This window comes from Myotis myotis, unplaced genomic scaffold (assembly GCF_014108235.1).
Source record: "Myotis myotis isolate mMyoMyo1 unplaced genomic scaffold, mMyoMyo1.p scaffold_m19_p_10, whole genome shotgun sequence".
Lineage (NCBI taxonomy): Eukaryota > Metazoa > Chordata > Mammalia > Chiroptera > Vespertilionidae > Myotis > Myotis myotis.
The window spans coordinates 78342180-78358296 of NW_023416314.1; the positions used below are offsets into that span (position 1 = coordinate 78342180).

Genomic DNA, 16117 nt, shown 5'->3' on the forward strand with positions numbered 1-16117 from the left:
TTCTTCTATCATACCTCAAATCTAATCCATAAGCAAATTCTTTAATCTTGAAAATATACCCAGAATCTGAAGACTTCTCATCTCTCCACCTCTGCTATCCTGGGCCATGCCAACATCAGCTCCCACTACATCATCATAATACTCCTAACTGGATTCCCTGCTCCCACTCCTGTCCTTCTTTAAAGGCTATTCTACACATAGCAGCCAGTGGACATTTTAAAATAGAAGTCATGCCTGGCCACCAGGGTTCAGTGGTTGAGCGTCGACCTAAGAACCAGGAGGTCACGGTTGAATTCCAAGTCAGGGCATATGCTGAGTTGCAAGCTTGATCCCTAGTGTGGGGCATGCAGGAGATAGCTGATTAATGATTCTCTCTCATCACTGATGTTTTTATTTCTCTCTCTCTCTCCTTCTCCCTTCCTCTCTGAAATCAATAAAATTATTTTTTTAAGTAACTTGAAAACATCTTTAAAAAAAAAGGAAATAAATAAAATAGAAGTCATTACCATGCCTCTTTGCTGGCTGAAACCCCCTATGGCTTCCCATCTCACTCAAGGTCAGAGTCCTCTAATGGCCTACAAGATTTGGTCCCATTTACCTAATTTCCTCTTCCACTACTCTCCGCCTTGCTCACTTGGCTCCAGTCCACTGACTTCCTGGATGTTCCTGGAATCTACCAGTACTTGCTGTTTCCCTCTACTGACTTGATTAAATGTGTGCTCCACAAGAACTGCTCACCACCTGAGGTCTTCTAGATGTCCTTATTCGAAACCCTAAAACTCCCTGCCCTGCTAATCCCCCTTTCCCACTTTAATTTTCCCATCTTACATGCACTTATCACTGGCTCACTCATTTGCTGCCCACCCTGCCCCTGGAAGGTAACTCTCAGGAAAGCAGGAGAGTTTGTTTTGTTTGTTTTCTAGGTGAAAGTTGTTTGTTTTTTAAATTTATCTTTATTGCTGAAAGTACTACAGATGTCCCTTGTTGTTGTTTTTCAGTACTTTATTGCTGAAAGTACTACAGATGTCCCGTTGACCCCCTCCACCCCACCATACACCTCCCAAGCCTCTGATTTGTGTCTATTTTATTGACTGCTCTCTCCTCGGTCACTAGTACATGATGTGCAATGTATCTGCCGACTAAATAAAATTACTATTAGATAGAGGAAGAGTTACAGAGACTTATCCAAACCCACATGGTGAGGTAAAGCCAAATAAGAGACCAAATTCTAAAGCCAAAGCATTTTGGACTCATGATTTTAAAGAGATTATAGCAACTTGCTGATATTTTTCCTCCAGATATAAGAATAGGGGGAAATTCTTGAATGAGCATCAAACAAAACAAAGCAAAACAAAACAGAGCATCATTCCAGTCATTTTTCTATAAAATCATCTCTTAAATGAACTCAAATAAGATGATGCGTCACCACACTGAGACATGGCATTCATTTATCAGTGAGGCTGCCTGAGAACTAAGTAAACATATCACTTGGCCTAAGTCCAAAGCATACCAAACTAATCTTATGCCAAATCTTAGTTTAAAAGAGCATTTCCCATTTCCAACCAAAGTTTTTATTTATCCAATGAGATTCCTCTTTCTCCATGGAGAGAAAAATCAACCCAGAAGATTAATGGGTGGAGTGCTCTCTCTCCCGAGAGCACGCCCGAACTTTTCCCTTCTCCAACCCCTTCCCCCACAGGGATGCATTTCCTAAACTCTGAGGAAACCCAGGAGACCTGCAACCGAGGAGCAATGGGCAACAGCAGCCTTTCCCAAACCCCCTGAACCTGTCTCCAAGGCTCCCTTTTCTCTGATTTGCCAGTGAGTCAAAGCATCTCCACCTATGCTTGCCTATTGCTTCTTCCACCCTAAGCTCTTTCTTGTTTCACTGTCCCAGCTTTGATAAATGTACTCTCAAAATAAAAAATAAAAATAAATATGAATGGGCAATGTTTAATAATATTACAGCTATTCCTGCCCGGCTGGATTGGCTCAATTGGTTGAACATCCTCCTGTGCACCGAAAGGTTGTTGGTTCAATTCCTGGTCAGGGCACATACCTGGGTTGCAGGTTTGATCTCTGGTTGGGGTGCGGACAGAAGGCAACTGATCAATGTTTCTCTCATATTGATGTGCCCCCTCCCCCGGCCGCCCCATGCATTACCTCAAATGAGGATTTTTTAAAAAAATTAAAAATAAGTTATTTCTATTTATAAGTGTTGTTTTTGTTTTTTGTGTATATTGCGTGTTTTTTAAGGAAAGATAAAGTTATCTATAATAAAAACAAAGTGATAATGATATTACATACAGTTAATGAATAATTCTCCCCATTAAAAGCAAGGGCATAAACAATTTATTGCACATTTTGGTGGCAGAGAGGAAATACAATTAAATCCATTAATAGCCACAAGAGTTTTTATGTTCCCAGAGGACCTTGGTTTCTACAGTTGCTTATTCATTTTCATCCACAGCAAACATGGTGCATGGCAGAAATGACAGAATGCTGCAGACTACTTTCCACATCTTTTAATTTTGATGAGACAATTTTATTAAACAAAATACTTAAGGTAGCCCTAGCTGGTTTGGCTCAGTGGATAGAGTGTCAGCCTGCAGACTGAGGGGTCCCAGGTTGTGGGCTTGATCCCCAGTAGGGGATGTACAGGAGGCAGCCGATCAATGATTCTCTCTCATCATTCATGTTTCTATCTCTCTCTCCCTCTCCCTTCCTCTCTGAAATCAATAAAAATAAAAATAAAATTTTTAAAAAATAGTCTGCCTCCCCCTTCAGTCACCGCTGATTCCTTAAAAAAAAAAAAAAAAAAAAAAAGACTTAAGGTAGATAACACTGCCACATTCCACTGGATATGAACTAAAAATGCCAAACAAAAACCTACCTGTGAAGACATTGTAAATGATAACTCATGTGAGTCAGATCTACAAATATACTATCATATTCATAGCTTCACTGTAAAGATATTAAGGTAATATGTCTATGAATATAGATGCTTGCCCTAGCCATTTGGCTCAATGGATAGAGCACTGGCCTGCAAACTGAAAGGTCCTGGGTTCGCTTCCGGTCAAGGGCACATGCCTGAGTTGTGGGCTTGATCCCCAGTGGGGGACTTTCAGGAGGCAGCTGATCCATGATTCTCATCATGGATGTTTCTATCTCTCTCTCCTTCTTTCCTCTTTGAAATCAATAAAAAAAAAATATTTTAAAAAAAGAATATAGATGCTCAAATATTTTACAAACCTTTTATTTCTCTTCATAGCAAATCAACAAAGCAAAAACAAAACAAAACCAAAAAAACAAAACAAAACGGTATCCTTGCTGTTTCTTCCAGAAAGAAAAGTGACTTGCCCAGAGGTAATCAATAAAAATTAGCTATAGGGCTCTGGTGCTTTATTTACTAATACATAATACTCCAATCCAAATGTAAAATTTTACTTGTATCTCTAACTGTATATTCAACAGGGTTTCTGATTCCCTAAGACTTTAGAAGATTAAACTCCGACCCTAAACTCACCAGCAATCCTCCCTCTCTGGAGCACAACCTAAACCAAGTAAGGAGAATGTTTCTTCTTCACTCCTAAAACACCCAGCTGTTACTCTCATGTTCTCAGATTATACTGCCCATTACTCTTAGTCTTATATTCAGAGCCTATTCATTCTTGCTTAGTGGTTAGACAATATAGTTTACAAAGTGATCCCCCGATATTTCAAGTACCCACCTGGCACCACACATAGTTACTACAATATCATTGACTACATTCCTAATGCTGTATTTTACTGCCCCTTGATTCAGAGCCCATTCATTCCTTTTTTAAAAAATATTTTTTATTGATTTTCAGAGAGGAAAGGAGAGGGAGAGAGGGAGAGAGGGGGAGAGAGAGGGAGGGAGGGGGAGGGAGATAGAAACATCAATGAGAAAGAATCATTGCTCGGCTGCCTCCTGCACGTCCCCCACTAGGGATCTAGCTTGCAACCTGGGCATGTGCCCTTGATGGGAATCAAACCCGGAACCCTTTAGTCTGCAGGCTGACACTCTATCCACTGAGCCAAAACAGCTAGGGCAAGTCCATTCATTCTTAACATTTTTTATTATCCTGTTCTTCAGCCCATGGTATATTAGTAGAAGCAACAAAGCAGAAAGGAGGCATAGATAGCCATGGAGAGAAACAAAGACAAAAACAAAACTAAAACCACTGTGATTCAGTGGATGAATGCCGACCTATGAACCAGGAGGTCACAGTTCAATTCCCTGTCTGGGTACACGCTTGGGTTGTGGGCTCAAGCCCCACTGTGGGCTGTACAGGAAGCAACCAATCAATGATTCTCTCTTATCATTGATGTTTCTACCTCTCCCTCTCCCTTCCTCTCTCTGAAATCAATAAAAATTTTTTTTAAAAAAAACAAAAACCTAAAACAGCAAACATGAGTTTAAAAATAGCTACGCACCAGGTACTAGTCTGTACTCTTTATTTCAAGATCTGATGTTCATTATGAGGATCGCATTCATCATAATGATCCACACTTGAGGTTAATCTGTTTAATGTATTAAGGAAGAACTAAAACATATAAATATATTTTTAGATTTCCAACCGAAATGGGAAAATAAAGTCTTGAGTCTTACTAATGGAGAAAACTAACATATATACAAAGATCCAAATGTTTCACGATAGGCCTTTAAATGTATTATCAGGTTTCTCCTGTGAAAGGACAGTACAGTTTCTCTATAATCTGAGACATAAAAAGGAAAGCTTAAGGAGACAAGAGAAAAATATCAACTCTATTTAAACCCAAACCCTCAATTTTCCTTAGAGTCGGTCAGCTTTTATTGGTGACACATGGCTAGCTATAAACCGGTTTAGTTGCTCTTCTGGCTGCCAAAGCAGAGCTAAAGAAGTCAGCAGGTGGAATAGGGAAGCTGTCAAGTCAAGTCAGCTCAAAACAAAGTTGTGGTTTGCAGGCGGGGCCTGCACCATCTCTTCCGTTCATATAAGCTGGCAGGATGTAGAAACAGGATCCCAACTCAGCCACTGCGTCAGAGAACCAAAATATTTTGCTTTGACTTTCTAATCTATTAAGCTTAGGGTTTGGCAGGATCTGTATCTAAAGCGAACTCAAGACCTTGTAATCAGAATATCAATAGAACTGCCCTAATTCTAGAAAGAAAGCAGTTTTTGGAGGGTGTGGAGGAGATAGAGAAGCTGAACTGGAGGTAAGATAGCAGTAATAGCAGCTAATATTTTTAACTATTTCCTATATGCCACATAAGCACTGAACTTTACTAATCTCATTTAACCCTCAAAATAAATGAGGTAAGGATGATTATTATGCCCATTTTACAGATCAGAAAATTGACGCATTAGAGAGATTAAATAATTTGCCCAAGTCACTCAAATGGTAAACAACAGAGTCAGGATTAAAATCCTGGCTACTGGCTCCAGAACTGATACCCATAGTCACTATGCTATGAATCATCTCACTATCTAAAATCTAGTAATAGAGCAGCATTCTGTAATTCCAACGTGATAACATATAAAGCACTAGATATTATGGGTCAACTATGAGAACCAGACAGGACTTGGGGGACACCAAGTTTAAAAAGAGAAATAGCTCTGGTGTCAGACAATCATGAGTCATGAAGACAAATCCCTGTTCCACCTACCTCTAAACTATGTAGCCTTGCAAAACGCCCTCACCTCACTGGACTTCAATTTCCCTTTCTGGAAAAGGGATCTCAATACCTGCCTCTGAAAGTTCCTGTGGTACCTGGTAAGTGCTAGATTAGTCAGGTTCACGTCATTCAGGCATCAGACCAAATGTTGCCTCACCAGAGGTCTCTGACCAGCCTATCTAAAACAACCTTTCACCCGGCTGATATAGCTTAGTGGATTAAGCATCATCCCATAGACCAGGAGGTCTCGGGTTCGATTCCACATCAGGGCACATGCCTGAGTTTCAGGCTCAATCCCCAGTCTCTTTCATCGATGTTTCTATCTCCTTCTCCCTTCCTCTCTGAAATCAATACAAATATATATTTTAAAAATAAGTAAATCACCCTAGCCAGTTTGGCTCAGTGGATAGAGCATCCACCTGTGGACTAAAGGGTCCCAGGTTCGATTCTGGTCAGGGACACATGCCTGGGTTGCGAGTTTGATCCCCGATGCGGGGCGTGCAGGAGGCAGCCAATCGATGATTCTCTCATCATTGATGTTTCTCTCTCTCCCTCTCCCTTTCTCTCCGAAATCAATAAAAATATATATTCTAAAAAAAAAATAAGTAAATATAAAATAAAACAGCCTTTCTTCCAACACTCTCAATGCCCAACTCTGCCTTATTTTTCATCATGGCACTACTCACTACCTAATTGTTAAAGATCTAGTTATTTGTTTATTATCTGTCTCTCTTCACTAAGATGTACACTAGGAGATAACGAACTTTGTCAGCCTGTTTGCTGCCATTTCCCCAACACCTAGAGCAGTGCTTGGACATAGAAACATTCAATAAATATGTGTTAAATGAATGAATTGTGTAAAATAGAATTTCACTCAATAAACATTATAAATAAATAGGCACTGTTCATTCAACAAATGTATTTATTAAGCACCTACAAAGTAACTACATAAATGAACAGGATTATTTCAAATGATAACTAGTTGTGAAGACTTATAAACCCCCAGAACAGACTAGGCAGATGAGGGCAGCTTTCAAGGTGGCAGGTCAACTGAGTGATGACCTTAATGATACCCAGGAGCCAGCCACATGATGATCTGGTGCAGAGCATCCAGGTAGAGAGAACAGCAAGTGCAAAAGCCCAAAGGCATGGGTGACAGTGCCTACGCCCAGCTTGCCTGGAGCCAACTGAGCACAGGGGAGAGTGATAAAAGATGAGGTCAGGAGGACGGGGCCACAACAGGAAGCATCTCCTAAGCCATAAAAAGGAGTTTTATTCAAAGTATGATGAAAAGTTATAGTATCTCTTATCTTCACCACTAGAATGTATACTCTATGAAATCAGGATATGGTTTGTGGCACATACTAGTAGGTCTATAAACATTTGCTAAATGAGTGAACTGGGAAGATTATGAAGAGGAGAGTGACATGATCTGATCTTCATTTTTAACTAGCACTCTGAACTGCTACCAGGGGTCACCTTCTGGGAGGAGACTAGAGTGGCAGAGGATGGGTAGAATTACAAACAGTACAGTGCAATATGTTTGAGGAAACAAGCTACACTCTAAATCTTGAAGCCATTTGGTGTTTTTAAAGAAGAGACAGGAAAAGGTAAGGAGGGATCAAATAAATGACAAGTGGCTCCTAAGCCTTTTGTGTTTTCTAAACTATTAAAAAAATAAAACAAAACACTTGCTACAAAGAATATCTCAGGTCAGAAGAAGAACCAAAGGAACTCAAAGACAGACAAACACACAAAATGCTTTGGAAAGAAAAAACACCTGCCTATATCTAAGCACAATAACCAGTCTAAATTTCATATGCCAATTATATCCAAAACTAGAGGCCTGGAGCATGAAATTTGTGCACGGGTAGGGTCCCTAGGCCTGGCCTGTGATCAGGGCCAATCTTCCCACCCCTCTGTGTGTGGGGCGACCGGTGGAGCGATCAGGGCCCCTTACTTGCACCCGCTTTGGCCTGGCGCTGCCTGCATCCACTGCCACCCAACCCTGGTTCCCCGTTCCCCGTTCCCCATTGGGCGAGCAGAGCCTGCCGGCCAGGGGGAGGCACTGAGAGGTTGGCCGACAGGCCTTGATCAGGTGTTTGGGGCCTACTGCCTGGGGGCAGCTCCTGCACTGAGCAGCTCCTGGTGATCAGTGTGTGTCATAGTGATGGTCATTCTGCCGTCAGGTTGATTTGCATATTATGCTTTTCTATATGTCTTAATAGACAAACATGTAAATTGACCATACCTTCGCTACGCTAACCAGCCAATCATGAGAGTATGCAAATTAACCTAACAAAGATGGCGATTAATTTGCATACATAGTCTCCAAGCAGTGGAGCGAAGCCTCAGCCCCGAGGCCGGCTCCAGCCGGAGCCCGGCCAGAGCGAAGGCCTGGGTGCTGGGTGCCAGAGGAAAACCGGTGCCAGCAGCCAGGGAAAAGGAAGGGCTATTGCATGAATCTTTTCATACAACAGGCCTCCAAAATATATATATATAAATAACCTGGGGGAAAGCTTGTTCACAATAAGGTTTTGAAATACAGACTGTCATTTAGGGAAGTTTTACAGCAAGTTTAGAAATCACCAAATAATATAAAAGGACAAAAATTAATATCACACATACTCCTACCATCTAAACACCATTTTGGAGTTAATGCTTCCAGGTAGTTTTCTCAAAGATATTAAGATCAAAATTGTGGTGAACAAATGGCAGGGAGGCACCAGGAAGACATGAGCAGACTTAGAAGGTAATATGGTTTAGAGGACAAAAACTAACAAAGGAAAACTAATGAGTCCTTAAAAGAGGGGAGAGGCATTTTAAAATAATCTGGAAAAGGACAAAAGTATTCAGTTTAAATGAATAAGAAGAAACAATAAATATTAATACTAGAAATGCCATATTTATACAATTTTCTCCCTAAAACGAATAGAACTTTCTGGAAATGTCTAGATCTGCTCTGTCCAATATAGAAGACACTAGTGCAAATAGTGTAACAAAATATGGCTAGTGCAAATAAGGAAGAGAGCTTTAAATTTTTTAAGTTTTAATTAATTTGAATTTTAATTGCCATATGCAACTAGTGGCTAATGTATTAGGGCAGCTTTAAAGATAAAACAGCTTATGACATAAGACATAACTGAATGTGGAATGGAATGTTTTAAGGAAGGGTTTTCTAGAAGATATATGTAAAATATATAAGATAAGTAACAATGTATCATTATTTACTGGCCTTTTCTACTTGTGTTACTCAAGTTAGAGGTCAGGTACTGACTGGTGAGCTGTGACTACAGCTATTCTTTGGTTTTAATAAGATAAAAGATTGGAATGTAAGTCCAGCAGGCTTTCAAACCAGAAAACTGGTGTATGAATGGCAGTAAGAGGGAAACACTCTAGAGTTGGTACCCAGGCACATCTTGGTTTTCTAAAACCCTCAGAGGCTTTGCTGCTTATTCTTCTAACTAGGCCTAGAGAAGGGAGGATTCTGTCAGTGCTTGCCAATCTAGAACCCAACAACGTTGCTCAATTCCAGCCCAATGGGCCTCTGAAGGATGCTATAACTTCAACCCCTGTCTTTTCTCAAGAGCCCTTGATACCACTCCAAAAGCAGTCTGGGGGAAAACCAGCTCTTGCAATCATTCCCACATCACTCCCAGAATGTGATGCGGCAGATGCAAGCCAAGCTGACTCCAAATTTCAGAGGACCCACTGAGCCGTCAAGTCCAGGCCAAAGCAGGATGAGGCTTCCTGGGGTGAAGGAGTGAATAGCCCACACATTTTCTGACTTGCACCTCCCTCATGCACACCCAGGCAAGTACCAATAATAACAGGTGGCTTACTGGCTCAGCTAAGAAAATGAAAAACTGGTTTAAAAAGAAATCACATAACCACTAATGTGTCCAAAAGATCTGTAAATCAATCCATGTAAAACGGACTCTGTGAAAGTCATTCTCTTTCTGCCTTAAGGAATCTGAGCTTCCACAGGGACGATGGATAATATTACCCCACCAGAGAAGATATCCTATTTCAAGACTCAAAATGTGACATTCAAATCATCGAAGGTACAAAGACTTTTAATGCTAGGGAAATAACAGAAATTTCACCAGGTCTCCCTCATTTGATCAATTATATTTATTTTATATCTAGCATTTAAGTACTTTCTCCTGTGGATCTACAAGTCCTATTTTATATTTATTTCCACCACATCTTAGAATAGATGGTGAATAGAAGTATTCCTAATCAATGGGTGAAAAATCTAAAGTATGGAAAAATTTTCCCTATATACAATAAGAACACAGAGGAGCATATCCTGGCTTGCCTAGTGCCGTGGTCGGCAAACTGCAGCTTGCGAGCCACATGCGGCTCTGTGGCCCCTTGAGTGTGGCTCTCCCTAAGCCTTAGGACAGTGATGTCGAACCTTTTGAGCTCGACGTGTCAGCATTTTGAAAAACCCTAACTTAACTCTGGTGCTGTGTCACATATAGAAATTTTTTGATATTTGCAACCATAGTAAAACAAAGACTTATATTTTTGATATTTATTTTATATATTTAAATGCCATTTAACAAAGAAAAATCAACCAAAAAAATGAGTTCACATGTCATAGATTCGCCATCCCTGCCTTAGGAGTACCCTAATTAAGTTAATAACAATGTACCTACCTATATAGTTTAAGTTTAAAAAATTTGGCTCTCAAAAGAAATTTCAATCGTGTACTGTTGATATTTGGCTCTGTTGACTAATGAGTTTGCCGACCACTGAGCTAGTGCTTTTTGGTTAGAGTGCCTTCATAAAACATTCCTACTGCAGGCCAGTCATGCCAACTTAGTCATGGCCACCTCCTTCGGCTCTAACGCTTTTGTACAATAAGGTTTAACTTCAGTACCCACTAAAAAGAAATAAAAGTCTAAGGAGAAATTGTGACTAATAACTACTGAACTCTTTCCCTAAGTACACGTACAAATAAGGATATGCAAATGTGCTTTGCTCAAAGATAAATGTGATATAGTCTATAAGTGATGCAGCAGAGCACTTTTTGACTCCTAATAATTTACACTACCGAGAAAATGTTGTATACTTGCGAAATTTAATAATTTTTTTGCCTCTCCTACTTAAGCAATTCAAAAACGGAAAACATCAGGAAAACTTCACAAAGACCAAAGAGAAGGGATAAATGTGTTACATGGTGTCACACCACTATACATACCATAGATGACAGGTAGAGAAGTACTACTTACTATGGAGGGAAAACAATGCCAACTTCAATAGCTGTAAATTTCATAAAAGAACTATAATAGACCTACCTGCTCATAAAAAAGCTCTAATCTTATCTCGGTTCTCACTCTCTAGAGGTGATCACTGGGAAATACAGTTGACTTTTATGATTTAAAAAATTACTATAGGATCTAAGGGAATTTAGTAAATGTTAAATAAAGGCAGAGTATGTAACTGAGAAACAACTACATTGCTCATTTTGATTTAAATCTCTAGCACCCTAACTGGTTTGGCTCAGTGGATAGAGTGTCAGCCTGGAGACTGAAATGTCCCAGGTTCAATTCCAGTCAAGGGCATGTACCTTGGTTGCAGGTACATCCCCAGTAGGGGGTGTGCAGGAGGCAGTTGATCGATGTTTCTCTCCCATCGATGTTTCTAACTCTCTATCCCTCTCCCTTCCTCTCTGTAAAAATATCAATAAAATATATTTAAAAAGATAAAAATTAATAAATCTCTAGTAAAGGAAAAGGGATTTTTTTCAAAAGCAAGTTATACTTCTGTAGGAATCAAGAAAAGGAGCATGACCACCCTAACACTCAACTTTCCAACTCTTCTCTGGACTAAATAGAGAATCACATTTCACAAGACTGAATCCCACAAAATTCTTATATATAGTTAACCTTAGATCCACAATCATGTTTACAAGTCTTAAGTGCAGATATCTCACGTTTGTCTCAGTGAGTTGCACGAGACAAGAATGTAATTCTAGGCTATATACAGAATGCACACTGCCAGTATATTCTAAACAACATGAAGCATACCGAGGAGACTTCAAATTAACCATATGACTCTAATAATTTGAAGGGCTATTTTCTCCCCACTGGGTGTTATTTGCCATCCTGCAGATAAAACAGCATGCTTCAAAGAGCACAAGTGTTCCACAAGGAGCTGGGAGGCACAAGGATGTCGGCTGAAAAACAAAGCCAGAGCAGGACAGCTGACAATCTCAAGGATTGGTCAGTAGACATGACATACTGCAAACTCCCTGCAGGTGAAAACAAGGCAGCCTGAGCCTCTCATGCCAAGTCAGCATAATAATTACAGACTTGATCAGAACGTCTGGCTGTTTCTTGGGCTAGTAACTTAAAACATGAACTTTTCCGTGACTAAATGGAGCAGGTCAAAAATCAAAAGCAATTGGCGATTTTATTTACATCTCCCATCCTCTCTCACCCTCACCTCCCACCCCCGTTGCACAGCAACTTCTTTCCAATCAGCTTATTCCTTTCCATCTAACCAGCTAGAAAAGGCAGCTGTCGAAATATCACTAAGCATAGTGATAGATGTGAAGGAAGCACGGGCAAGCAAGTACTAACACACTGGTTCCATGTGGGAAGGGCACAGACAATGCTTTTGTGTTTGAAAGACGCAGATTAGAATACTTCAGCTAGAGATGGGCCTATAAAAAAAAAAGAGAGAGAGAGGCCTGCTTAGGACCAAGAGACGAACACTTGAGTTTGGTGTTGTGGTAGGGTGCTGGCCAAAGCAAACTAAACTAACGTGGCTCCTTGATTACCCCACAGAGAAGAAAAGTGTAAATCAGTAAAGTGAATCAGTAAAGCTCAAACACGAAGGACCTGAAGAGTAGAGTGGGGCAAATGGAAAACAAACTCGCATAGTCATTAAAAGTTCCAGCTGTATGTGCCCCGCGAAGACATTCCATCCCTACATATGAGGACAACTGAAAGAAACTTTTGCAAGGAGCACCAGGTGTCCTGCACAAAAATATTTAAGTATGACTGTTCATGTAAACAAACAGGAAACAACCCAAATGTTCACCAAAAGGAGAGTTATGACATATTCATATAATTAAATTCTACCCATTAGTGAAAATATTTAAACTAGTTACCTTAAAAGTGATTCTCATAAATCTGATGTTAAGTTAAAAAAAAAAACAAAACCTCACTAAAATAGGTCACAGAACACATACAGTATGATGGCATTTACATAAACTTCAAAAACATTCCAAATTTGAAAGCATTATTTAGAGGTGCATAAATATAATAAAATTAGTTTTAAGAGACAAGGGAAATGATAAACACACAATTCAGAATAATGTTTAGCTTTGTGGGGGAAGAAGAGGATGTGGTCAGGAAGGGGCATCCTGAGGCTTCAACATACGTGGTAATAATGCTCTATTTCTTAAGCTCAGTCAACTATAGAGATGTACTCTTCATCATTTTTTAAAATATATTTTTATTGATTTCAGAGAGGAAGGGAGAGGGAGAGAGATAGAAACACTAATGATGAGAGAGAATCATTATCAGCTGCCTCCTGCACACCCTACACTGGGGATTGAGCCCAAAACTCGGGTATATGCCCTGACCGCTGTGACCTCCTGGTTCATAGGTCAACGCTCAACCACTGAGGCACCGGCTGGGCTCCTCATCATTTTTTAACAGTCTATCTAGGGTGTGTGTGTGTGTGTGTGTGTGTGTGTAATTTTGTATGCATGAAATAATTCAAAATAGAGAGGGGGGTAATGGGCTAACAGTAAAAAGTGAACCCAAGACTCCAAGGCACAGAATCAGCTCAGAGGTGACAAACAGATCGCCTCCAGGCACTGGCGGGGCTTACTGAGCAAACCCAGCTCCAGTTCTATTCAAGGGGTAAACTCCAAGACACTGCATACTGGCCCCAAAGGGTTGTAGAAAGATTCCCTTGCTGATACAGAAATAAAATATCCCAAAGTCGGGCAAGTTCTACCAAGGGAAGGAAAGTCCCAGATGGTTTCAACAGATAGGAATGGACTGAATTTAGGAACAAGGCAGTCCTCTGATGTAGCCCTGCAGGGCTAGGAGAATATGTGACCAGTTACTGGAGGGGGGAGGAGGGGATGAAAAATACACTTCCAGGCACACTAAACAGAGAGGACTTTCACAGGACCACAGAGGCAGGGGCAGAATGTGCGCTGAAGACTGACCAAAGGCCCCTCGGGCTAGCATACATGGGCTTTACCGGCAGAAGGTGGCCGCCGGGTTTGGCAGATGCTGGGCATATCGGGAAATATCGAGAGACCGACACCACATGTATGTAACGTATGTACAGCCCGCGGGCACCGGCAAGGCCGGGAAAGAGTCTGACTGGCGCGGGGAAACTGACCGTCAGGGAGGCCGGATTCGGTCAGTCGGCGGGAGGGAGGCCCGGCTGCGAATCCAGGCCCTGCCGAGGGAGGGAAGAGGGTGGTCCCGGCCAGAGGCGGAAGGTGGGGCTGCCAGGAGAGGGCGGGGTCCCGGCAGGAAGAGCCTGGGAGGCCAGGCCCGGGCCGGGCTGGGCGGCGGGCAGCTGGGGGAGCGGAGGGAGGGGGCGCCCCCTTGGGCGATGGGCCGGGGGAAGGGCAGGGCGGGGGCTAGCACAGTCCGGCCCGGCGGCCCCAGGGCCCGTCCCCCGTCCCCTCTCACCTGGGCACGCAGCTGGCCGAGCTCCGGTCCACCTCCCAGGTGGCGTACAGGTTCATCTGCACCGGGGCGGGGGGGCGGCCTGGCCCCGGGCCGCCGGGGGTCGCGGAGCCCGAGGCCACCGCGACGGCCATGGAGGTGGACGTGGACGAGGACGAGGAGGAGGCGGCCACCGCCGAGGTGGACGTGGACGACGAGGTGGCCTGGGCCAGCTTGGGGGGCGTTGGCTGCTGTGGCGTCGGCTGCGGTGGCGTCGGCTGCTGCTGCGGAGACTGGGCGACCCCAGAGCCTCGCTGGCCGCTACCACCCCCCGCGCCTCCGGGACCACCGCCCGCCCCTCCACGTTCCGCCATGGCCCGGCCGGGGGTGAGGGGCGCGGGGGTCACAGGAACCGAAGCGACGACGAGAAGACGCCCAGGCTTCTCCCCGGCGGCGGTGGCGGCGGGGGCTCGACCGGTCTCCTCAGCCCGCCCGCCGAGCGCGCGAGCGAGCGAGAAGCTGCACGCAGGCGCGGGGCCTCCCGGCGCGCAGCCCTCGCGCTCGCCCGCCGCTGCCTGTTGCGGCTCGCGCCGCCGAGACAGTGAGTGGGCGTGTCCGAGCGGCCGGCTCCGCGGCCCCACCCAGCGCCGAGGGGCGGGGCCCGGGCTCGCGCGGGCGCCTCGCTGCCCAGGACGGGGGTCGGCGGCCCGCGCACCGGCCGGCCCCTCTCCTCAGCTCCGCGGCGCGTCGGCCGGCCGGCCCGGGCCCCCTCCCCCGCCGTCCTTTCGGCCCGCGGAAACCCCGCTTTTCCGGGGCGCGGCCCCGGCCCGGAGAGGGCTGTGGCGGGAGCGCGCCTCGGCCCCTCCGGTCTGCGGAGCCGGCAGAACCGCCGCCCTCCCAGCCCGCCTTCCCGCCGCGGACCTGGCCGGGCTTCTCGGCCAAGACCTGCGCAGGGAGGTGGGACCCAGCGCCGGCCGCCGCCCGCCCCTCTCGTGTGGGGAGGACAAGGGACCCGAGTCCAAAAGGCCCGGAGGATTCTAGCGAAGCTCCGGCCCAGCTGCAGCCAACCTTTCTTCTGCCCCCACAGCCCCACTCGCCCAAAGAGCCATCACAGAGGCCAAGACCCCAGCCTGCCCTCCATTTCCCTCTTGGAATGCTTTTTCTACGTCACCACTGAGGAAACATCTAAACTTCTGCTCCTCCCAAAGCCTGGCTCAACTGGCACATCCTCCGAGGGGTCTCCCACACTTCCCGCCCGGGAACCATCTTGAAGCGCCCGCACGCCCGCCCCTGTGGGTGCACTTACACCAACGCCAGGGGCGCATTCGAAGCAGACATCTCCCCGGCGCTCTCGGCAAATGCCTGTAACCCAGCCGTGCAGCCTATGGGGAGGTCCCTGGGGATGGGGAGCTAGAACCCGAGAAAGCAAGCCCGCCCTCCCCCCACTGCAGACACACCGACACCTGCAGGCGGGCGGACCGGGCGGACCGCCACCACCCCGGGACCATACAGGCTCAGGGACCATTTGGGTTGGGAGCTGTGTTCTGTCAGGTAAGGACGTGGCCTCTTCTGACCACAGGCCTGTTAGGAAGCCTGACCTGGCCACTTCCCCAGCCCACTGAACCTCCTCAGCCCGGCCAGGGCTAAGTGGCTATTTTAGCCCAAGGACAGAGCAGTAAGGTCAAACCCGGCCTCCTACAAAGGCAGGCCGTGGGAAAACCATTTCTGCACGCCTTGGCTGCATCACCGTCTCAGCTGCAACACAGGACCCAGGTGCCCGCCC

At 44.7% G+C, this 16117-nt stretch overlaps 1 protein-coding gene across 2 annotated transcripts in view; it reads right to left on the bottom strand.

Annotated features, from left to right (window-relative positions):
• Positions 1 to 14947, bottom strand: part of PACS1 (phosphofurin acidic cluster sorting protein 1) — a 97362-nt gene extending 82415 nt beyond the window's left edge. For both annotated transcript variants that reach the window (XM_036326569.1, XM_036326568.1), the window contains exon 1: positions 14359 to 14947. In XM_036326569.1, the coding sequence (XP_036182462.1) occupies positions 14359 to 14708 (350 nt within the window). In that variant the 5' untranslated portion in view covers positions 14709 to 14947. The remainder of the gene's footprint in view (positions 1 to 14358) is intronic.
• Between the last annotated feature and the right edge of the window lie 1170 nt (positions 14948 to 16117).